General features: G+C 45.4%; 1 protein-coding gene across 5 annotated transcripts; it reads left to right on the top strand.

Annotated features, from left to right (window-relative positions):
* Positions 1–29: 29 nt before the first annotated feature.
* Positions 30–25200, top strand: si:dkey-38p12.3 (rho guanine nucleotide exchange factor 15). Of its 5 annotated transcripts, none has more exons than XM_010905099.5 (17): positions 30–379; positions 4272–4341; positions 6548–7130; positions 13098–14108; positions 14192–14246; positions 14569–14630; positions 14778–15037; positions 15268–15428; positions 15730–15882; positions 16021–16150; positions 16303–16377; positions 20082–20174; positions 20332–20486; positions 22695–22862; positions 22986–23071; positions 23305–23409; positions 23645–25200. In XM_010905099.5, the coding sequence occupies exons 3-17, from the start codon at positions 6668–6670 to the stop codon at positions 23806–23808; spliced, it is 3141 nt and encodes a 1046-aa protein (XP_010903401.2). In that variant the 5' UTR covers positions 30–379; positions 4272–4341; positions 6548–6667; the 3' UTR covers positions 23809–25200. The 5 variants fall into 5 exon arrangements, with proteins under 5 accessions (XP_010903401.2, XP_034146549.1, XP_010903400.2 ...); XM_020043583.3 differs by lacking the exon at positions 30–379 and adding an exon at positions 2845–2896; XM_034290658.1 differs by lacking the exon at positions 4272–4341 and having other exon boundaries at positions 6548–6606.
* The last annotated feature ends 3 nt before the right edge of the window (positions 25201–25203 follow it).

The raw sequence follows: 25203 nt of genomic DNA, 5'->3' as shown, positions 1-25203 counted from the left end.
GAGTGGAGTGGAGAAATCCCAGTGTTGGGGGTGGCAGAACCCCATACCGGCAGAGCAACAGCAGGCGTAGGCTAACCCAAGCAGGAAACAAAGAACTGGCAACCGCGGATGACATCTCTCCCGAACTGCACAGATACATGCAAACTACCACCTATACAATGAAACAAGATGGAATACTGAGTGTAACGTTTTCGATGTTTGTTAAATAGCGTCTTCTCGTTTATGAAATTGCTGTTTTTGTTCGTAATAAGAAGCTGATTATCCGACTAGTTTAGCCTCGACTGTGTAATAATATACAAATCGTTGAGAGCGCAACCCTACAACTGAACGCTTTTGGATAGTCGGATGATTGTGGACGGACGTGGACGCTAGTCTACCGGTGAGTAGCATGATTCATGACCACTCTCTCTTTCCGAGTTTGATAGAATGAATAAATAAATCAAATATTGTGACATTACACTTTTCCATTCAGATGACTTCCATCATACAGGATCAGTGTGTTTACATTAACTACAGGTTTATTTTTTCATGAATGTTCACAACTCGACCTAGCGACTATATTTAACCTACCAACTATATTTAAGGTTTTGAACATGAATAATGCACTATGCTAAGAAGCAGTGAGTGTTTTAGTTCCTGTCCAAATGCCTACTTTCTCCTTTCCTTCTGGCCAACACTGACAGAAAAAATATTCTACAATGGCTATTGTGCAAGTCTACCCTAGAAGCTTTGTTCAGTGCTCTACATTTATGTACCAAAAGCTCCCCCTCCTCACCGAACACAAGACAACACCGACTGACCCATTATGGTGACAATTAAGAGCAGATGGCTACACACACAGGGAGGTTCCACTCTAGAATATCACTTAGGAATGTTAGATGGACTCTTATTGGATGAATAAAAACATGTAAACAAAATGAAGCCTGGAGATCGATAGAGATATAATGTCAGTATCATGGTGTGACAGGTCTTGTGATAGACTGGTAGTGACCTGGACCTAAGAGTCTGTACCCTGTCTGCCAAACACACGCAGCCATCATTCTTTAAATTGATTTCTTAATGTATTGTCCATTCCTTTTTTTTTGTCTATGTTGACTCTCAGCAAGAGGCCAATCCACTAACATTGTTAATCAGACCCTGGGGCAAAAGCAGTCGTATGACCTTTATAAGATGTGCGGGAAAGGAACCTGAAGTAACCTGGAGTGTATCAAAAGAAAAGATCATACGTTATCTATGCAAGACATTTCTTCCAGTCATCCCACGTCTTCATCGTCCTCTTCCAGTAAAACATGCTGTACCTTGTGTAACAGTATGTATCAGAGGCAACCACACGACTTCACAAACCTGTCCGACGAGCTGTTTTAACATCCCTATTAGACAGACAACAGGGGAGAGACACTGAGATGCCAGCATTGTTAACATTGTCATCCACATTAAAAGAGAGACTTCCCCTTCACTATGAATACCTTTCAGAGAAACTAGGAGACTAGCTTCTGTAGACCTTGCCTGAATTGACTTGACGCCTGTAAGGATGACAGCCCTGTAATCTGAGCTGCGTAGTCGGGTGACTGCATGGAGAAGGTGCAGATGGTGTGCATGCAGCAGAGACACTATAGTACGTCATTATTGAAAATAATGGGTAATTGGATTGATATCTTACTGTTTGGAGTTAAGGTGGATACGAATGAGACGTTTATGATCTTAGTGCTTTAATAATCTATCACCGTGTTTAATTCGATCCCCTCCCTGTAAGGAAGCCTTGCTGTATGTCATGTTTTCCTATGGCCACAGCTGTGGGTAGCTAATGGATAGCATATACAGGGTAGAATGGTGTGGCAGGCTTTTATTTTTAATTATGAAGAACCTCTGTGAGACAACTGATTTGTTGATGACATCGTCTGGCCTTCATGTAGCGCTAGAAACGACAGTGTCCTCGCCTCAGCTGTTTTCTGTCTGAATGTAGTGAATGGAACAACTATGGGGTATTGAACGCAACGCGCCCAGCCTTCCTTACAGGGTAACAGATGCAATGCCTGATGGTGGGTGCAGAATGTTTGCCGGGGACACACCCACAGGAAGTACCACGTTGTGCTTGAGACTTTTTACATGGTGACAATCACTTCTCCCAGCATTAAAGGGGTTCCCAGTCGTGGTCGAGCCGCAGTAGTCTCAAATTACATTGATGCAAGGAACATTATTGAGTATTTTTGTCTCTTCAGCCAGAGCACATGACCACTCAGTCCATTCTAAAACCCGTTTTTCACTCCTTTCCATGTCTTCCGTCCCTTTCCCCTCCAAATATCTCTCCCTTTATCCCCTCATTTACTTTGCTGTTGTTAGAAAACAAACGTTTTCTAATGGCTGAATCGACTCTGGCATGAAGCATTAGGGTTTTATTGTTGAGTTTTGTGAAAGGTATAACCAAACCAGTTTTCAGTACCTGACTGTACTTGTCAAAGGTGTGGTTAGCTATTCCTAATATCAGTTGACCCCCAAGTGTCTCTCAGAATATTCAACTTTTTTCTTTTCATGTACGCACACTGACAGATGATATTCATTGCATATCTGACACAGCCGATTACTATAAGCATACCTTCATTCGAGTAAGTGAGCTATGACTATTATCACCATTCTAGACTGCGGTGTCAGCGGAATTCCCAGAAGGATAGTTATTGCTCAAACAAGTCTGACTTCTGGGTGGGCGTTTCATTTTCTGGAATACTACCTGTTGTGTGTGTCTAGGAAGGTGTGCCTCCTGCTTCCAGTCCAAAGTTCCAGTTCTCTCTTACCAGAACAAAGTTCCCATTGCTTAAATGTAATTCGTACCATATCATAGTCTCTGCAGCCACGGTGCTTAGAGAAGTCTGTATTGTCTGAATTAGATTTTACAACAGAGGTTAGTGTTTCATGTTGTGTTTACATTGCTGTCGTCTTAATTAGTGGGGCTTGTGAAGCAAAAGTCTTGGAATTGTTTCTGTTATTTAGCACACTAGTTGTCCCACAGTGTGTAAGCTAGATGCACCATTCAAAATGTAAATGTTGACTAATGCCGGGTGTTTTGTAAAACAGCTGATGTAAAAAGGGCTTTATAAATAGATTTGATTGATTGATTGAATGTCACCCAAAACTGTTCAGCTCCTCCCTTATGTAACTTTTCATACCTGTGTTTCTTTAGTTCATGCTGGCGTACTTCTATTCATTACCGTGACCAATGTCATAACTGCATCATCAATGTTTACCAAGGAAATACATGGCAGAACCAGTGTTGATGTTGAATGTACTTTCAGAATCGGTTGCCATTGAGAACTGAAATGTTCTATTGTAGCTAGCTATTAGCCTCTGCAATGTCTGCTAGCTAGTTAGGTAATGTCTGCCTACCTTTCGTTAGGGAGTCTGATGTATTCATTTCTTGTTACCAGTGAGGTGGCTTGTTAATAACGATATGCATTGTAAAAATGTTGCACTTTTGTTTTTTCTTCTGAAAAAAAAAAACTGATCAACCCCACTGGTCCATCTGAGGTCATTTCCTTTGACATCATTTGTGTTTCAGGAAACTGTAGAGGTCAGCAAGAAATGGCACTTCTGGGGTCAAATATCTTACATTAAACATTTTTGGGTAGTTTCAAGCACTTTTGACTGGGTGCGGTGGTGCATTGATAATTTGTACAGTTAAAACAGTAATTTTTTATTTTGACATTAGTAGGACTTTAAAACCTTCGGGACCAGGTTGCCTGCATACAACTAAATTGCTATCCAAATTCTTATGTGTATCAACAATAATGAAAATGTGCATAATTAGTGTCATTTACCCTAACACAGTACCTCTTTTACCTTTCAAACTAAAGAGACCAAACCAACTGTGTTTCACGTTTAAGCTATCCCAACTATGATACACACTATTAACTACAGAGATTCTTATGTGTGGACGAGGTAACTTGCTGGGTGATCCTCTTGGTACCCTAGGCCCTCTAGCCTCTTATATTAGACCGTTTGTTAAGAATCTTGGTTTTATCTTTGATAGCTCCTTCAAACTCAATAAGCATATTAGTCTGGTAGTGAAATCTAGCTTCTTTCAGCTAAGACTTATGGCAAAGGTCTATCTTCCTCCGAGGGATTTTGAGAAAGTTATCCATGCATTTATTACGTCTCGGCTGGATTACTGTAATTCCTTGTACCTGGGGGTAGATCAGAAAACCCTAATTTTGGCCTCCCTCCATTTGCTTCCTGTTCATTTCAGGATTGATTTTAAGATTTTAATGCTTGTCTTTCAGGTTTTAAATGGATTGGCCCCTGTATATCTATCTGAACTTTTACATAGTCATTCTCCAGCCGAGCACTGAGGTCAGATAAACAGTTAGTTCTAGTTGTCCCAAAAGCCAGGCTAAAAACTAGAGGGGACTGAGCTTTTGTGGTGGGTGGTCCCATCCTCTGGAATAGCCTACCACTGCATATTTGAAATACCCAGAGTATACACACTTAAGTCCTTGCTAAACACGCACCTTTTTACTCTGGCTTTTAATCTTAGCAGAGTTGGCATTAAATGTCTGTGCTGCTATTTTATCTGTGTCTTAGGTGTATCTATGTAATTTATTACCTGTAAATTTCATATATTTTGTATGCTTTGTTATTTTGTCCTTTCTAGCACTTTGGTCAATGAAGGTTGTTTTAAATGTACTTTATTAATAAAGTTGTCTTTGACATATGACAATATTGATTTGCAGACATTTGCATAATTAGCATTAAACAACCCTATAACATTACCCCTCAATGTTCAAGCGAGGGATAACAAACCAACTTATGTTTTGTATGGTAACGTTATCCCAACTTTAACATCGTAAAACGTGTGAAAGCAAGCTCCAATAACTTTAGAAAATACTTCAAATTGTGTTATTGCCGCATATCAGACGTTTTGACATACAGTGGGGAGAACAAGTATTTGATACACTGGCGATATTGCAGGTTTTCCCACTTACAAAGCATGTAGAAGTCTGTAATCTTTATCTAAAACAAAAATCCAGAAAATCACATGATTTTTAAGTAATTAATTAGCATTTTATTGCATGACATAAGTATTTGATACATCAGAAAAGCAGAACTTAATATTTGGTACAGAAACCTTTGTTTGCAATTACAGAGATCATACGTTTCCTGTAGTTCTTGACCAGGTTTGTACACACTGCAGCAGGGATTTTGGCCCACTCCTCCATACAGACCTTCTCCAGATCCTTCAGGTTTCGGGGCTGTCGCTGGGCAATACAGACTTTCAGCTCCCTCCAATGATTATCTGTTGGGTTCAGGTCTGGAGACTGGCTAGGTCACTCCAGGACCTTGAGATGCTTCTTACGGAGCCACTCCTTAGTTGCCCTGGCTGTGTGTTTCGGGTCATTGTCATGCTGGAAGACCCAGCCACGACCAATCTTCAATGCTCTTACTGAGGGAAGGAGGTTGTTGGCCAAGATCTCACGATACATGGCCCCATCCATCCTCCCCTCAATACGGTGCAGTCGTCCTGTCCCCTTTGCAGAAAAACATCCCCAAAGAATGATGTTTCCACCTCCATGCTTCACGGTTGGGATGGTGTTCTTGGGGTTGTACTCATCCTTCTTCTTACTCCAAACAGTCGAGTTTAGACCAAAAAGCTCTATTTTTGTCTCATCAGACCACATGACCTTCTCCCATTCCTCCTCTGGATCATCCAGATGGTCATTGGCAAACTTCAGATGGGCCTGGACATGCGCTGGCTTGAGCAGGGGGATCTTATGTGCGCTGCAGGATTTTAATTCATGACGGCGTAGTGTGTTACTAATGGGTTTTCTTTGAGACTGTGGTTCCAGCTCTCTTCAGGTCATTGACCAGGCTCTGCTGTGTAGTTCTGGGCTGATCCCTCACCTTCCTCATGATCATTGATGCCCCACGAGGTGAGATCTTGCTTGGAGCCCCAGACAGAGGGAGACTGAACTTCTTCCATTTTCTAATAATTGCGCCAACAGTTGTTGCCTTCTCACCAAGCTGCTTGCCTATTGTTCTGTAGCCCATCCCTGCCTTGTGTAGGTCTACAATTTTATCCCTGATGTCCTGTCACAGCTCTCTGGTCTTGGCCATTGTGGAGAGGTTGGAGTCTGTTTGATTGAGTGTGTGGACAGGTGTCTTTTATACAGGTAACAAGTTCAAACAGGGGCAATTAATACAGATAATGAGTGGAGGGCTTCTTAAGAAAAACAGATATGTGAGAGCCGGAATTCTTATTGGTTGGAAGGTGATCAAATACTTATGTCATGCAATAAAATGCTAATCAATTATTAAAATATCATACAATGTGATTTTTTGGATTCTGTCTCTCACAGTTGATTTTTACCTATGATAAAAATGACAGACCTCTACATGCTTTTTAAGTAGGAAAACCTACAAAATCGGCAGTGTATCAAATACTTGTTCTCCTCAGTGTAATAAACCATTATAACGACAGTTGATAGATACTAATAGTTTCTTTCCGATTGCCATTTCATCACTCTGTATTAATTCTCTCTCTCTCTCTGTCTCTCTCTAGGTTAAAATGACACACCCAGACTGATGTTTGACCTCAAAGCCTGATGACATCCCAGATAGGTCAGAGCTCTGTTTGTTTGTAATACCCTCAAAAATACAAACCAACCCTCAACTCATCAATATGTCTGTTCAGGAACCTTCCATACACTCCACGTCACCGCTACTCCCCAGACAGGAGGCCAAACCCCGGCCCCCTGTTTGTAAGAAACCCTCTCCCTCCGACGGCACCCCAGCAACCCCCTCCCAACACGGAGAGAAGGGCAGCACAGCCTGCAATTCTGCAGGTAATGTCAAGAGCATCGTGAGCAAGTTCAGTCACCCAGAGGCTACACCAAGCATCTGCGGAGCTGCTACAAAAAAGCCCAGTGTCTCCACCATTGATCCACCTCGACTGAGCCAAAGGAACAAGGGGGCCCCCACAGTCAAGCCCAAACCGCACCAGGGCACCCTTCCGCAGGCTACAGGCTCAAACCAAGCCCCTCCGTTGCCGATCAAGACGAGCCGAGCCCTGTGTCAGCAGAGCGAGCAGGCCAAGATGGAGGCACCCGGAGAGGAGGGAAATGGCATACCAATCGAACAGTCAGGTAGGCCAAGATGGAGGCACCCGGAGGGGAATAGCATACCAGTCGGACAGTCATGTAGGCCAAGATGGTCAGTTAGACCAAGATGGTCAGGTAGGCCAAGAATTTGTTTTTGCATCCGTGGCGCAAATGCCGTTCAAATCCTAAAATCAATATAAGCATTGTTTTCCAAGTCACACAAAATGATCAAAAATGTATTATGATCTAAAAATAAGTTTTTTTAAAGGAGATTTTAATATGATGCACAAGACCAGGGGTTCATTTGAGCCGGATCCTGCCAGAACAGGATTCAGAACCTCTCTGAACCTACTTTCCACAGATCCCATCTGCTGCACATGACTTGTGTTTTTACGTCGCTGTGTTTGCTTTGCACTGTAAATATTCCATTAAAAGCAATCAGAGTTCATAAAGTTGCCTTTTCCTGCAGCCTCAGCACTTCCTGACAAGATTGTGAAAGTTTTTTTGTTGTTCGCTTCGTGCGCTACCGATGTGCTTTATTTGCATAGTTTTGCCAACCGGATCCATGGACCTCGCGATTTACAACTTAAGCACTGCACAAGACCTTTGATTATTGGTTCCATGTTTTTAAGAAGCTATGTGTCACAAATAAAGAAAATGTACATTTTATTGACTTCCCACTACACAAAATAACATAATGTTGCTCACAGAGGAGGAAGAAATCACTTTGACCATCTAAAAAAACATGTTGGGTTTTAGAAGGGGATCTGAAAGACATCCATTGGGGTCTCCAGTTTAGATTCAGCTAAATGTTCTCTGAAAGACCATCCAGTAATGCATTTGTAGAAGCTTGGGTTGGGCATAATTTGGGTGAACTTGTCCCTTCAGCAGTATTTCCTGTCCAACCCCACAAGCTAGCTAGGGTGGCAAACTGGATTAGATAGCTGTCTAATAATTTTTTTTGTAACAGAAGTCACCTCTAGGTATGTGACGTGAGTACAGTCTGTGTACTCACCTATTTTCATTGGGGAGTGGAATTCTTTGCCCAGGTATGCATGTTTATTGTCTCCTACATACACATGTTTTCACCTGAATCAAAGACAAACTGGTTTGGAGCTGGCGGAGTCACCTGTTGAAACTACCTTAATAGCCTGTAACAGGTTGAGTCAGTTTTGAATAGGTGAAAACAGTTATGTATAGGTAGAAACAGGTCTACTGACTCACTTTCAGTACTGGTACTACAACACACCAAGAAAGGGCTGTATGTGTAACTGGTTAGAGAAATGGTACAGGGAGGTATTTGGGGCTGCTTGTAGCCTAATGGTCAGAGCATCTGACCTGGTACCAAAAGGGAAATGAGAAATCTCATGTTCTGTCCCTGAGCAAGGCAGTTGACCAAATTATGAAGGGGTAAGTAGAAATGTTGAATGGAGATGAAGAGAGTGAGAGAGATTATATAAAAGAGGGAGACAGACGCACCCTTTCTAATAGCTGTTTTGGCTTGCGACTGCTTTTTCAAGAACTACTGGTTAGAATTATACACCACCTCTTGTCAAGGTGTTAGGAGGTTCTCATTCTTTATGCTGTTGGCCCCGAAGGAACTGTACGCTGAATTGTGCACTGAATTGCTTAACATCGATGCCTATGAAACTAAGGCCAGGGAAGACTGATGACTATGACTTTCTAACATTAATGGATGTCTGGCGTTGGTTGGTAGGGGCTCACTGGGCGAGCATGCTGATTAATGTGCATCAAGAGAGTCAGCGGTGAGAAGTGGCGGAACTTAAGAGCAAAAGAAGAAAGACCAGCAGTGGGTGGGGTTGTGCTGTTTTAACAGTCTTGCCATCAGACCACAGAAAAAGACCGAAGATGCTCACACTGACTTTCCCAGTCAGTCGACATGACTTGACTCTCATGGCCCCAAAGTTCCATTCATCGAACTGCCTCCACCTGGTCAGTCTTTGCATACATACACCAAACAAAAACTATACACAAAACACGACAAGTGTTGGTCCAGTGATTCAGGAACTGCAGCTTTGTGCGCAGGTTTGTTTACATCCCTTTTAGTGAGCCCCTAACAGGTGAGACATATCAAGAAGCTGATAAAATAGTATCAACATTACCCAGAGCCACGTGAGTGTTGGAGGCAGCAAAGGCAACTTCAAAATGTCTTTTGGTCCCAAAACACTATGCCCTAGATGTCTGGAGGTTTGAGAGAGTGTGCGGTAAGTATGCTGACTGCAGTGTTTTCCACCAGAGCTATAAACAGACAATTGAATGTTCACTTCTCTACCATAAGCTGCCCCTAACCTTGTTTTTAGAGAATTTGGCAGTGCTTCCAACCGGCTTCACAACCGCGTATGACCACAAGAGCCAAGGGCCTCCACATCCGTCTTTTTCACCTGCGAGATCATTTCAGACCAGCCTCCTAGACAAGCTGATGCTTTTAGTTTGTTTAGTGCATTTAGTGGACTAGTGTTTAAATAATAGCTGACGGGTCATCTGTAATAGTCTTTTGATATTGACAAGCATAACACTGATCATTGCAATGGTCAAGTAGGCAAAGTGAAAGTTCAATGGAATTGAACAGTGAACCAAGGTCATGAATAGAGGATCTAATAATGGAGAAGAGCTGCTGTTTTGAAATTGGTTAGGTTAGTGTGAAATGTATGAAAACATTGTTGTTATGTTAATGACATGCCACCATGGTTCTGCTAAATTACTTAAACGTTAAATCTAACTGAATAACAAAATGTAAATAAAAAGGAAACATTGAGAGTGGTAGCAGACTGCCACATTTTTAGGTGACATCAAATGCTAAAGGGGAGTTACACATCCAATAAACCCCTTCTCTGACATCGGCTTTCCTCAGGGGCAGTTGCATTGGGCTGTTAAGCTTTTCTATCTTTACAAAGTTTGACGTGTCCTCAGTCGGTCCAGCTGTCTTAGCCTCTCCCACTGGAACATGTATGGTGCAGTGTGGGTCTTAGCCACACCCACTGGCACATGTATGGTGCAGTGTGGGTCTTAGCCACTCCCACTGGCACATGTATGGTGCAGTGTGTGTCTTAGCCACTCCCACTGGCACATGTATGGTGCAGTGTGGGACTTAGCCACTCCCACTGGGACATGTATGTTGCAGTGTGGGTCTTAGCCACTCCCAATGGCACATGTATGTTGCAGTGTGGGTCTTAGCCACTCCCACATGTATGTTGCAGTGTGGGTCTTAGCCACTCCCACTGGCACATGTAAATCTAACAATTACTCAGGTTAATGTTCATATACTTTGCTTTTATTTGAGGGTATGTGTGTATTGGTTTCAGCAATTGGAAATCTCAAGCCATTTAATGCATACACATACTTCAGGGGGCCAAATGTATTGGGATATATGTCCAAGTTAAGAGGTGCTAACGTTTACAATAATACATTGACCCTACCAGAAGCTGGAAATATTTTCCGTTATTAATCTGCCAGGCCGGTACTGCAGCCACCTTCTGGTCTAATATTCAGCTAATGAAAGTCAGGTTACATTGTATTTTAATCTGGAGAATAACTTGGCGCGTTGAAAACTTTACGCTGTACTGACCCTGATAAACTCCCTTGCTGATATATTCCACTTGCAATGACAGTATCCTGACCGGCTGTGTCACCGCCCTCGACCGCAAAGCACTTCAAAGGGTGATTAAAACAGCAGAGAGCATCACAAGGTCTGACCTGCCAAACCTGCAAGATCTCTAAACAGAGAGGTGTAGGAGGAGGAGCAAACAGATCATTACAGATCCCAGCCACCCATGCCATGGACTGTTTACCAAGCTGCCGTCAGGCAGAAGATACAGGAATATTCTGTCCAAAACAAACAGGCTACGGGACAGCTTCTTTCTACAGGCTATAAGGCTGCTCAACTCGGGAACCCCTCTTCCCTTCCATCCGTAGTCCATGCACACCTGTCACTTTATATCATGCTCATCTGTCACTTTTACATTGCACTACAGTTGTACAGTTGTATAGTTATTATTATTGATGTGTGTTTTTGCACAGTGTTATTACTGATTGATTGTGTTATCTTATTTTTAAAAAAATCATAATTACTGTTACTTTTTAACTTTTAACTGCATTGTCGGGAGTAGGAAAACCAATAATTGTATTGCCGTAACTTGTTATTGCAAATGACAAATAAACCACTTGAACTTGAGTATATACATATTTGAGGTCATTGCTGTATAATGAAGCACTGTCCAATGACTTGGAGGCATTTACTGGTACTTTAGCTGTCTTTGTCTCTTCTGTCCACAATACCTTTCTCAGAACTGTGCAGACTTTTAAGTACTTTAACCTGGCCCTCCTGTTTTTAAAGCGAACTAGGGGTTTTCACTTTGCACTGTAGCCTTTGTGCTTCTGCTTTTGAAGTCTTCTGCTGTTAGTGACTCACACATCCACTCCTACCTTCTGGAGAGATTTCCTGACCTCCCTGAGATTTTCTTTTATGATGGTTAGCATTCTTTGGTCATCCTTTGCGTTCCTTAATGATGTTCCAAACTGTTTGAGGATATGTTTCATATAAAAGTTTTGGACATCATAGCCTCATAATGGCTTTGTTAACATTCACTGACTTTGGTCTTCATGTTGACAGACAGCGATAGCAGACTCCAAAGGTAAATGCAATGCCAAGAATTAAGACTACATTTACATTTCAGTAATTTGGCTGAAGCTCTTATCCAAAGTGACTTACATTAGAGAGGGTATATATTTCTGACCCTGTCCCCCGTGGGAATCAAACCCACAATCTCTTGTGTTGCAAGTGCAATGACATCTCTATATATAATATTGACATCTCTCTTATGATTCCCCAAATTATGAGATGTAATTACACCCCCAACTAACCAGAAACACCTGTCAAGACAATTGTCCCAATACTTTTGGTTCATTTGTGGTGAAACCAATTTATTCACATATATCCTAAAATAAAAGCTGAGACTCTTAACCTGATAGTAATTATTTATTTTAATTGAATGTAATAACTTCAGTAGTATGTTGTCCCTTACCCAGTCTGTTGTCTGTACTCTGTCAGGTATTTAATGTGGACCCAAGAAAGCTGAATAGCTGCTGAATGTGTAACAGCTAATGGAGATCCTTGATCCTTCTCCGCATGAAATACCTTTTGCTTTATAACACAGAAGAGATTTAGAGAACACACACACACAGTGAAACCAGTATACCCTGTTATCAGAGGATACAGCTGTTTGAACTGACAAGATGGGAAGTGTTAGAAATCGGCGGTTTCGTATAGTGGTCAAATAATGTAGAACCCATATCAAATCGAGGGAGAAGTTTGCTCACGTTTATTGGAAAATTGCAGCACAGATGTCATACGGTGAACGTTCCATTATCTTCTCACTGTAATGTTGGTTACCAGCTAGCCTATACATTAAGGGCGTTTCTAACTAAGACCATGTCTTTAGAAGTCAACCCCCATGCCATATGACCATTGTAAACATTCCTACAGAGAGATAAACAGAGAGGTTTCTGTTACAGAGAGATAATCTAAACAGAGAGGTTTCTGTTGTTCTCATTATCTAGGCACATCCACTTCCAATGAAATGTACATTCATATTTTAATTGTTAATGCTCAGATTACACAGAAGCAACCCATGCATTCAGATTTTTTTCATAGAAGATTGTAGTCTGTCAAGGTTTAAGGTTCAGTCCAGATCTAGAAGGGATAAGGATTGCAACGTGTTTCAGTGTTCACATACTGTAGCACCAAAGAAAACAGTCTAAAACATTTGATTTTTTTCTTTCTGACCCTTTTCTAATTTCCCATTACAGCAAATCATTAACAAAACGAAGGCAGTCGATGTAAAAAAGGGATATTATGTTAGTGATGAGATACGTTGATGATGTAATACGCTAGAGATGTGACACGAGTCACGTGTTATTTTAGTATGTTCTGTAACTGATGTTTTGTTAGTGCTCCACAAACCATCTAACTCTCTCTCCCTTCATCTCCTCCAGTACCTGATGGAAAGGATGTGGACCATCAGCTGATAGGAGCAGAAGCGGAGGTGGAGCATGGTTTAGACACAGCCCCTATCTCATGCTGTGACCAGGACTGCAGCTGTGTCTGCCACCACCACCGGCCTGGCATGAAACTGGTGTGGGTGCCCATGGGGAAGTTTAAGGGTGATGAGGAGAAGGATGCCAAGGAGGTGGAGGAGGGGGGGAAGGAAAAAGAGATTCTGCTGGAGGAGGTAACGAAAGAGGGGGGAGGGGAGGGGCCGAGTGTGGTAGGGGACGAGAAGAAAGAGAAGAGCGGTTGGCGAAGTCAGGAAGACGACGTGCAGAGGTTCAAGAAGGCCAGGTTCAACCAGGTTCTGGATAGGATGATAGCCAGAGGGAACCGGAGAAAATCTGACCCTGGAACCCAGGTCATCATGACCACCTTGGCCATAAAACGCCCCCAGTCACCCCCTATCCCCCCTAAACGAAGCCAGTCTCCCCTTAGCCATTCAAAAGCCTACATAGATGAGGTGGATGACTCCATATATGAAGCTACCCTACTAGTGGTGGAGCAAACACCTAAGAAGGTCTGCCAAGAACTGGACATTCCTCTTATTAAGGTACGGAAAGCGGCACGGCATTCAAAACTATCCTTCAGCAACTCCGAGGAGAATACATCCATCTTGTCCGATTCAGATCAGTCCCAGACTGTGGAGAACGCTCCGCCAGCCCTCCCGCCCAGAGTTCCCCTCACCCAGGACAAGTCCAAAGCGCCTGGCCAGAACATCACGCCCGTTCACAGGGGCGGGATCCCCTTACCCCAGCCCACGGCGGAGGAGTGGCGCTGTCTGCGCCCCTCATCCCCAAACCCTTCCCCTGACCTCGTCGTATGCCACCGAACACCCCCTACGCCCCCGACAAGCACCTCCATGCCCGCCCGACTAGCCCCACTTCAGCCCCCCAAGATGGGTCGGGATGACAGGAGACTCAGCATCTCGGTTCATTCCGTCAACCAAGCTATAAAAGGTTGGTGTAAAAGCAAATCCTGGGTGAACCTGTTTTCTAATGTCATCCATTTCATGCTGCTCACGTTTCATGTCTTCGTCTAGAACAAGACGAGGATGGAAGCACAGAAGGAGTGAAGGAGGACACTGAGAAAGACCGGTTAGCTTACCCGTCTACTGTATCTGTCCATCTTCCTCTCTTCTCTCCTGAAATATTTGTGTCAGTGATTACCTTAAGAAAAAAGAAAGAAAAAGAGAGACAGACAGACAGACAGACAATGAATGAATCCATCTTCCTAGTTTTACTACTGAATCTATTTCTAAATCAGTCAGTAATGCTCTATGGAATAATCCAACAAAGTAACCCTACCTAGTGAAATATTACAATGTAATAACCCTGCCCTATGTTATAACACAATGTAATAACCCTGCCCTATGTTATAACACAATGTAATAACCCTGCCTATTTCGTCTTGTCCCAGGGCTCCTGTAGCTACACTCAAAAGAGGGGCCTCTATCGACTGGGAAACCAGGCTACAGGATGGTACGGTTACCTAACACAACCAAAACACCACCAGAACACAACCAAAACCCCAGTAGAATCAGGCTACAGGGTGGCGTGGGACCGCGTGCATCACACCAAATAAACAGGATTTGCCTTGACGGACTGTTTGCCCTGTCGCCCCCTCAGAGCCTCTGTACCAGACGTACCGCGCCACCGTCATCACCAAGGAGATCCGCCGGCAGACCGTGTGCCGCAACATCAGCAAGACCAGTGCCGACTACCACATGGACTGGACCAACCGCCATGGGGGCGTGGGGAACGCGGCGCCTGGCAGTACCATTCCTCTGCCCTCTATGGGCCAGAGCTCCCTGTGGCGGGACCTCCCGGGAGTACGAGACAGCGGGGTGCTGGAGAAACTCAGCCCTGAGCAGTGCAAGTACCAGGAGGTGAGGAACAGGGGCCCGGGAAAAGGGGGTACAGGGGGGTACCGATAAAGGAGGGGGAGCTGACTGGACATTGTCATGTGGTCAGCCAGTGTGGGGTCTGGGTATCAGTTCTGGGTTTTCAGATTCAGGTTTTCACTCTAGAATTATCAGGAAGAACAGACAAAAGAGGGTGATGTTAAATTACATGATGCATTCATTCACTACCCCGTCCTCCCTTTCACTCCCCTTAGAGTATGTTTGAAGTGTTGACATCGGAAGCATCGTACCTGCGCTCTCTGAAAGTTCTCACCGAACACTTCCTGGATTCCCGGGAACTGGATGAGGTTCTGATCATCCGGGACAGGAAGACCCTCTTCTCCAACATCCTGCGAGTCCGGGAGGTCAGCGAGAGGTGAGAAAGAGGAGTAAATAAACACTTGGTTAAAACAGTTTGGAGTCAGATGGATAGAGGGAATGACACCTCACCCATGTTGATAAATTATTAGCGTCAGAGGCTAATAAAAGCCAGTCCTGCTTGTTGGAGAACTGTACAATGTATAGGGTGCAGCGGTGGGAGGTGCACAGGTGAAGGAAGCGCGCAGGCTTGTGCTTCAGCCCCGTTTCCCAACATTTTACTGTTATGGTGATAACCTCTCAGCAATAGATTCAACCATAACCTTTGACCTTCCTAACCCTTCACTCCACCCCATTAGGTTTCTAAAGGACCTGGAGGACCGTATGGACGAAAGTCTGGTGTTCTCCGACATCTGTGACATCATCCACTACCACGCCCAGCACAACTTCCCGGCCTACATTGACTACGTCCGTAACCAGATCTACCAGGAGAAGACCTTCACAACCCTTTTGTAAGTATGGCTCTTTTAGGTCGTAGCAGTAACGTTGGTTGATGGATGTCCTGCTTATTATATTAGAATATAGAAGTCTGAGGTCTGACAGTCAACCAGGTGAAGATGGGCTGCTGGACTATGTGTTTGTCCCCACAGTAAAAGCAATGTGGAGTTTGCCACAGTCATAAACCGTCTGCAGGAGTCTCCCCTGTGCCAACGGCTGCCTTTCATGTCCTTCCTCCTGCTGCCCTTCCAGCGAATCACACGCATCAAGATGCTCATCGAGGTGAGGTGTCTTTAGTAGTCACAGGCTGCTGTCAACTGGACTACAAAGGGTTCTCTAACAAAACGACAAGTGCAAAACCAGAATTCTTCGTAAAATGTGTTCAGATGATCTGTTTGTATTGTCTTACACAGCTCGTTGTCTTTGTTTATCAGAACATCCTGAGGAGAACAGAAGAGGGGACGAAAGAGGAACAGACTGCCTCAAAGGCCCTGGAGTCTGTTTCCAAGGTAACATACCTTCCGCCCACGGACATTCTAACTGCTCTATTATAAAGCAGAGTTCCACTGCGTTCTGGAATAGGTGACATCATCCCTCTGGTCTATTGTGTGACAGAGGATATCCTATGGTGATAGGGTGGGACACCGCAGACAATGACAATATAACCAAGTAGGTTGTCTGTGTGGAACGGAAAATTCAGAGGATGGCCAGGGATCTGTTTTCATTCAGTATCTTTTGTAGGTCTGGGCAGTTAATCAAATTCACATCAACATATTCATGCTGCAAGAGCATTCAATATGGGTTGCCTGTGTATAATGTCAGTCTTAGTTTACTCCTTTCGTCTTTTCCTCCGCTTGTGGTTTCCTTCCCACAAACGCCACGCCATCTGTGACTTAAACAGCCAGCACAGTTGTTCCTCTTCCCTGTTACTTTATATTCACTCTTAAGTTGGTGTGCTGCGGTGTCAGGGCAAATACAGCCAACCGAATGAGAAAGATGCTGTTGCTCACGGCTCTTTAATAAGTAATTTCATTTCTGACTGACAACTCAGCCCGAACGGGCGACGTGGGGCCGCCCTCCCGTGGGCTCACCACCCACAGGAGGGACCATAAGGGGCCGGTGCGAAGAGGATCGGGCGGCAGTCGAAGGCAGGGGCCTAGACAACCCGATCTCTGGACACGGAAACTAGCTCTAGGGACGTGGAATGTCACCTCGCTGGCGGGGAAGGAGCCTGAGCTAGTGCGTGAGGTTGAGAGGTTCCGATTAGAGGTAGTCGGGATCACCTCTACGCACGGCTTGGGCTCTGGAACCACACTCCTTGAGAGAGGATGGACTCTTCACCACTCTGGAGTTGCCCATGGTGAGAGGCGGCGGGCTGGTGTGGGTTTGCTTATAGCTCCCCAGCTCTGCCGCCATGTGTTGGAGTTTACCCCGGTGAACGAGAGGGTCGTTTCCCTGCGCCTACGGGTCGGGGATAGGTCTCTCACTGTTGTTTGTGCCTACGGGCCGAACGGCAGTGCAGAGTACCCGACCTTCTTGGAGTCTCTGGGAGGGGTGCTGGAAAGTGCTCCGACTGGGGACTCTATTGTTCTACTGGGGGACTTCAACGCCCACGTGGGCAACGACAGTGATACCTGGAGGGGCATGATTGGGAGGAACGGCCCCCCTGATCTGAACCCGAGTGGTGTTCAGTTATTGGACTTCTGTGCTAGTCACAGTTTGTCCATAACGAACACCATGTTCAAGCATAAGGGTGTCCATCAGTGCACGTGGCACCAGGACACCCTAGGCCGCAGGTCGATGATCGACTTTGTTGTCGTCTCATCTGACCTGCGGCCGTATGTCTTGGACACTCGGGTGAAGAGAGGGGCGGAGCTGTCAACTGATCACCACCTGGTGGTGAGTTGGATCCGATGGCGGGGGAGAAAGCTGGACAGACTCGGCAGGCCCAAGCGTACTGTAAGGGTCTGCTGGGAACGTCTGGCCGAGTCTCCTGTCAGAGAGATCTTTAACTCCCACCTCCGGCAGAGCTTCGACTGGATCCCGAGGGAGGTTGGAGATATTGAGTCCGAGTGGACCATGTTCTCCACCGCCATTGTCGAAGCGGCCGCTCGGAGCTGTGGCCGTAAGGTCTCCGGTGCCTGTCGAGGCGGCAATCCCCGAACCCGGTGGTGGACACCGGAAGTAAGGGATGCCGTCAAGCTGAAGAAGGAGTCCTATCAGGCCTGGTTGGCTTGTGGGACTCCTGACGCAGCTGACGGGTACCGACAGGCCAAGCGGGCTGCAGCCCGGGTGGTTGTGGAGGCAAAAACTCGGGCCTGGGAGGAGTTCGGTGAGGCCATGGAGAAGGACTATCGGCTGGCCTCGAAGAGATTCTGGCAAACCATCCGGCGCCTCAGGAGAGGGAAACAGTGCCCTACCAACGCTGTTTACAGTAGAGGTGGGCAGCTGTTGACCTCAACTGAGGATGTCGTCGGGCGGTGGAAGGAATACTTCGAGGATCTCCTCAATCCCGCCGTCACGTCTTCCATTGAGGAAGCAGAGGATGAGGGCTCAGAGGTGGACTCGTCCATCACCCGGGCTGAAGTCACCGAGGTGGTTAAGAAACTCCTCGGTGGCAAGGCACCGGGGGTGGATGAGATCCGCCCTGAGTACCTCAAGTCTCTGGATGTTGTGGGGCTGTCTTGGCTGACACGCCTGTGCAACATCGCGTGGCAGTCGGGGACAGTGCCTCTGGGATGGCAGACCGGGGTGGTGGTCCCTCTTTATAAGAAGGGGGACCGGAGGGTGTGTTCCAACTATAGGGGGATCACACTTCTCAGCCTCCCCGGGAAAGTCTATGCCAGGGTTCTGGAGAGGAGAATACGGCCGATAGTAGAACCTCGGATTCAGGAGGAACAGTGTGGTTTTCGTCCAGGCCGCGGAACACTGGACCAGCTCTATACCCTCTACAGGGTGATGGAGGGTTCATGGGAGTTTGCCCAACCAGTCCACATGTGTTTTGTGGATTTGGAGAAGGCATTCGACTGTGTCCCTCGTGGCATCCTGTGGAGGGTGCTTCGGGAATATGGGGTCCTGGGTCCTTTGCTAAGGGCTGTCAGGTCCCTGTACGACCGAAGCAGGAGCTTGGTCCGCATTGCCGGCAGTAAGTCAGACTTGTTCCCTGTGCATGTTGGACTCCGGCAGGGCTGCCCTTTGTCACCGGTTCTGTTCGTAATTTTTATGGACAGAATTTCTAGGCGCAGCCAGGGGCCGGAGGGTGTCAGGTTTGGGGACCACACGATTTCGTCTCTGCTCTTTGCGGATGATGTTGTCGTGTTGGCCCCTTCAAGCCAGGACCTTCAGCATGCACTTGGACGGTTTGCAGCCGAGTGTGAAGCGGTGGGGATGAAAATCAGTACCTCCAAATCCGAGGCCATGGTCCTCAGTCGGAAAAGGGTGGCTTGCCCACTTCAGGTTGGTGGAGAGTGCCTGCCTCAAGTGGAGGAGTTTAAGTATCTAGGGGTCCTGTTCACGAGTGAGGGAAGGATGGAACGGGAGATTGACAGACGGATCGGTGCAGCTTCTGCAGTAATGCGGTCGATGTATCGGTCTGTCGTGGTGAAGAAAGAGCTGAGCCGCAAGGCGAAGCTCTCGATTTACCGGTCAATCTACGTTCCTACTCTCACCTATGGTCATGAGCTTTGGGTCATGACCGAAAGGACAAGATCCCGGATACAGGCGGCCGAAATGAGCTTTCTCCGCAGGGTGGCTGGGCGATCCCTTAGAGATAGGGTGAGAAGCTCGGTCACCCAGGAGGAGCTCAGAGTAGAGCCGCTGCTCCTCCACATCGAGAGGGGTCAGCTGAGGTGGCTTGGGCATCTGTTTCGGATGCCTCCGGAACGCCTTCCTGGGAAGGTGTTCCGGTCCCGTCCCACCGGGAAGAGACCCCGGGGAAGACCTAGGACACGCTGGAGGGACTATGTCTCCCGGCTGGCCTGGGAACGCCTCGGTGTCCCCCCGGAAGAGCTGGAGGAAGTGTCTGGGGAGAGGGAAGTCTGGGCATCCCTGCTTAGACTGCTGCCCCCGCGACCCGGCCCCGGATTAAGCGGAAGATGATGCGATGCGACTGACAACTGTTTTTTTTCCGATTTTACATCCCACTAGAACCATTTCAATGTTGTATTTTGGGAATAATCCTGGGCCTTTTCTCTCACACCCCTCTCTCTCTCAGATCATAGAGGAGTGCAATACTCAGGTGGGAAAGATGAAACAGGTGGAAGAGCTGATCCACCTCTCTAAGACTCTGGAGTTTGACAAACTCAAGGTATTCGATCAACAAGCCCACCGGTTATTCAGTTAATTCACCATCCAACTGAAGTCACTTCATGCCTTTGTGATTCTTATATCCACCTGTTTCTCTTATCCCCCCCCCCCCCCCGTCTCTCTACATCCGTTCCCATCTCTCTGTCTGGTTTTTGTAGGCCATCCCCATCATTTCGCAAACACGTTTCTTGGAAAAGCGGGGTGAGTTACAGGAGATGGCCAAAGGGAGCACCCTCTTCAACCTGCGCCCCAAGTTCACCCCTGTCTACCTCTTCCTCTTCAATGACCTGCTCATCCTCGCCACCAAGAAGGGGTGAGTCCCAAGTTCATAAAGCTGTATGAGGCTTTCATAGGGAACAAAAGAAAAGGGGATAGATAGAAATATATATATATATATATATATATATATATATATATATATATACATATTCATACAGGTGCTGGTGTCTTTAAGGCCGGGTGTCACTGTAAAGCACTTTGTGACAACTGCTGTTGTAAAAAGGGCTTTATGAATACGTTTGATTGATTGACTGGTCATAAAAAAAGAATATCATCAAAAAGTTGATTTATATCAATAATTCCATTCAAAAAGTGAAACTTGTATATTATATTCATTCATTGCACACAGACTGATATATTTCCAATGTTTATGTCTTTTAATTTTGATGATTATAACTGACAACTAATGAAAATCCCAAATTCAGTATCTTAGAAAATTGGAATATTACTTAAGACCAATACAAAAAAACAATTTGGTGAAATGTTGGCCAACTGAAAAGTATGAGTATGAAAAGTATGAGCATGTACAGCCCTCAATACTTAGTTGGGGCTCCTTTGCCTGAATTACTGCAGCAATGCAGCGTGGCATGGAGTCGATCAGTCTGTGGCACTGCTCAGGTGTTATGAGAGCCCAGGTTGCTCTGATAGTGGCCTTCAGCTCTTCTTCATTGTTGGGTCTGGCGTATCACATCTTCCTCTTCACAATACCCTATAGATTTTCTATAGGGTTAAGGTCAGGTGAGTTTGCTGGCAAATTAAGAACAGGGATACCATGGTCCTTAAACTAGATACTGGTAGCTTTGGCACTGTGTGCAGGTGCCCAGTCCTGTTGGAATATGAAATCTGCATCTCCATAAAGTTGGTCAGCAGCAGGAAGCATGAAGTGCTCTAAAACTTCCTGGTAGATGGTTGCGTTGACCTTGGACCTCAGAAAACACAGTGGACCAACACCAGCAGATGACATGGCACCCCAAACCATCACTGACCGTGGAAACTTTACACTGGACTTCAAGCAACGTGGATTCTGTGCCTCTCCTCTCTTCCTCCAGACTCTGGGACCTTGATTTCCAAAGGAAATACAAAATGTACTTTCATCAGAGAACATAACTCAGCAGCAGTCCAGTCCTTTTTGTCTTTAGCCCAGACAAGGCACTTCTGACGCTGTGTCTTGTTCAAGAGTGGCTTGACACAAGGAATGCGACAGCTGAAACCCATGTCTTGCATACGTCTGTGCGTGATGGTTCTTGAAGCACTGACATTTGTTTCACAATCCTCTCCAGGGTTCGGTTATCCCTGTTGCTTGTACACCTTTTTCTACCACATATTTTCCTTCCCTTCGCCTCTCTATTAATGTGCTTGGACACAGAGCTCTGTGAACAGCCAGCCTCTTTAGCAATGACCTTTTGTGTCTTGCCCTCTTTGTGCAAGATGTCAATGGTCGTCTTTTGGACAGCTGTCAAGTCAGCAGTCTTCCCCATGATTGTGTAGCCTACAGAAGTAGACTGAGAGACCATTTAAAGGCCTTTGCAGGTGGTTTGAGTTAATTAGCTGATTAGAGTGTGGCACCAGGTGTCTTCAATATTGAACCTATTCACAATATTCAAATTTTCTGAGATACTGAATTTGGGGTTTTCATTAGTTGTCAGTTATAATCATCAAAATTAAAAGAAATAAACACTCGAAATATATCAGTCTGTGTGGAATGAATGTATACATTATACAAGTTTCACCTTTTGAATGGAATTACTGAAATAAATCTACTTTTTGATGATATTCTAATTTTATGACCAGCACCTGTGTATATATACAACATCTTCAGAAATGTTTTTAAATGTTTGGTGCTTCACTTCAGTGGAGTTACGAACAGGTGACATTGTTGGAAAGTGGAGTTTGGCAGAAAGATTCCTCTTGCGAGGGAGACGACTTTGCTTCTTTCCTTTGCTAAACAGAAATCACAAGTTAACAAAAAAATTAACTGATGAAGTAAAACAAACTTTTGCAGTCATTCTACCTCTGGGTAATGAAGATTATGCTAGTTAGAGGATCTCCCAAACCTCCCAGACTTTTCACATTTTAGTGTTTAAGGTTAAATAGCAAAATGTAACAAGTCCAGACAGGCTTTAGGTCAGGATTGGGAAACATTGTCCTACAAAAACCTGTGGGTGGCTCTGTTCATATGTTCTACATTTGTATATCATATACAGTCATGGATGTGATTAGTTCCCCCTCTTATCCCTGTCAGGTCGGAGCGTTTTGTGGTGTTGGACCACGCCCACCGCTCCCTGGTGCAGGTTCAGCCAATAGTAGAGGACCAGGTCACCAGCCCCAGCTATGAAAACTGCTTCTGTCTCACTTTGCTGGAGAACCACCAGGGACGAATGATGGAGAGACTGATGAAGGCCCCCTCACTGTCAGTAATGCTGTGTGTGTGTGTGTGTGTGTGTGTGTGTACATGTATTCAAATTAATACAAAGTCTATTCACATTCAAACTCAACGTTCTGTCTCTTACGTCCATTGTCTTTCCTCTCCCAGGTCTGACTTACACAGGTGGATGGCAGCGTTCCCCAACCCCAGCAACCCAGACGGGGATGAGAACGAGATCATATATGAGGACTGGGGTGAGTATACTGGGTCAGCTTGGTGATAAGTGGAACACAAATCCACTAACACAAGCCGCAGTGAGGCAGCTGTTAATGCCTGCTGTTAATGAGCTTGCTGCCAAATTCAACCAAAAACACCCACTTTCAGCCTGACATTACAAGGACTGCCTTTTTGGATGTGGTTGATGTGGGTGTGATTAGTGGATGTGCCCTCAGGTTGATGTGGGTGTGATTAGTGGATGTGTCCTCAGACTGTCCCCAGGTGCAGTGCGTGGAGCCGTACGTCGCTCAGCAGGCTGACGAACTGACGCTGGAACCCACTGAGATCATCAACGTGGTGCGAAAGACCAATGAGGGTAAGACCTGCGGCACTTAGCGTCACACTCCAGAAAGGTTCTTCAAATGGCAGCTTGGGGATAGCCTATATTAAAAAAAAATCCTCCCAACTCACTTTGTATGTCTTTTCCCCCACCGATTCTAATTCAACCCTTGAATTAACCGTAACCTCTCCCCCTATTACCGATTTATCCTTCATGACGTTTTATGTGGTATGATTTATTCATTTATAAGGTCCTGTGCCCCTCCCTCCAGGTATGTGCGAGGGGATTCGTCTCTCAGACGGTCAGAAAGGTTGGTTCCCTGTGGCGAACGTCCTGGAGATCACCAATGAGCATGTGCGGCGGCGGAACCTTCGAGAGCGTTACCGGGTGATGCAGGCCGCCGGGGCTGTCACTAACAACAAGCCCGTTACATAACAAATGAGATCCGGAGGCCTTAGGGGGCGCCTTCATGCTGAGAGAGCATCAGAACACTCACAAATGTTGACAGAACGTCAGGGCGAACATTGACAGAACGACAAGAGAACATGTCAGGAGAACAAGAACATCAGCAGAACGTTGCTGGAATATTAACCTGGATGCAGGAGAGTGAGGCAGGGTCTGTCGTGTAAGTTTTCTGAAGAACCCTTAGCTGGAAATGTGAAGAGATTTAAGGAGCATTATATGTGATTAGCCTGTTTGGTAAAGTAACTCATTTGTTGACGTAATGGGATACAACTTTAAGAACTCAAGGAAACAACAGGAAATGAATCTGTCTTATTGGAAGGGGACTTCTGAATCTTGTTGCAAGAAAACTAAAAATAATTCCTCTTTGGAAATGCCTAATGTTTAGTGTGTGTGTGTGTGTGTGTGCGTGCGCATGTGTGTATAAGAACCTTCACTTAGTTCAGACACTGCCGAACCGTAGCCAAATTCCCTTGCATCATGATGCTAGTAATTTCCCAGGACATACCAGTGGCTTATCACTGTCAGTGCTGTGATGGTGGGTGGAACCGTCTTAATGACGTTATACCATGTCACCAAGCAGACATTGTTACTGGAATGTGCTATCAGCCGTGGAGACCACAGGTCCAGTCAACGGCATACCTGGAGTACCATCATCTAGACAGGACTGGAATGTCATTGGTGTGTGTATGTGTGGGTGTGTTTTCAGATTGTACAGTTTAAAGCGATAAATGAACAAATACAGTGACGTCAGGTTGTCCTCAAAACTATTTATCTTTATGTAGATCAAACGCTAACGTGCCTTCCAGTGGTTTATACCAGACGCACAGGTTTTACAGCTGCAAAGTGAACACATCTGCAGGGCTGTATACACATGAATGTTATTTTTGGATACAAACACCACAGTCGTGTACATTAACTAAAGACCACAAAAACCTTTGTTGTGATTTTCTTACACGCACCGTATTGAAAAACAGAGCTGAATCGTCCAGTTGAGTCCCACCGTTAGGGAATCGATGATTCATGATTCTCTGTTTGATGCCCAATTCCAAATCACTCCTATTTCCAATCATGTCCTAACTTAGGCACTGGAGTCAGTCTAAAGGAACTGCATAGGTACAGCTAAAAGGTGATTGCTCCAGATGTACCGTTCATAAATGTGCTGGGGAAAAGTTTGGCCATGTTACTTCCACTTGCTGTTTGTTTGGAATTGGGCCACAGTGTCTGTCCATCTTCTGGTTGAAGTACCGCTGTGGCTGATTCATCAAGGTGAATGCTGGGATTGTATAAGTTAATGCATCGTTATCTATGGTACACGGTTTGAGTCTTTTTCTTAATAAAACTCCAGGTTTTGTTTTTTCAGCACAT

Source organism: Esox lucius, chromosome 24 (genome assembly GCF_011004845.1).
Source record: "Esox lucius isolate fEsoLuc1 chromosome 24, fEsoLuc1.pri, whole genome shotgun sequence".
In the NCBI taxonomy this organism is placed as follows: Eukaryota; Metazoa; Chordata; class Actinopteri; order Esociformes; family Esocidae; genus Esox; species Esox lucius.
This window is presented reverse-complemented; position numbering and strand designations above follow the sequence as displayed.

Coding starts and splice junctions, on each gene's coding strand:
- si:dkey-38p12.3 (XM_010905098.5), top strand. CDS start 6,668: ATGTCTGTTCAGGAACCTTCCATACACTCCACGTCACCGCTACTCCCC. Junction 20,175..20,331: donor TGGAGTTTGACAAACTCAAG/GTATTCGATCAA, acceptor TGGTTTTTGTAG/GCCATCCCCATCATTTCGCA. Junction 22,863..22,985: donor CTGATGAAGGCCCCCTCACT/GTCAGTAATGCT, acceptor TTCCTCTCCCAG/GTCTGACTTACACAGGTGGA.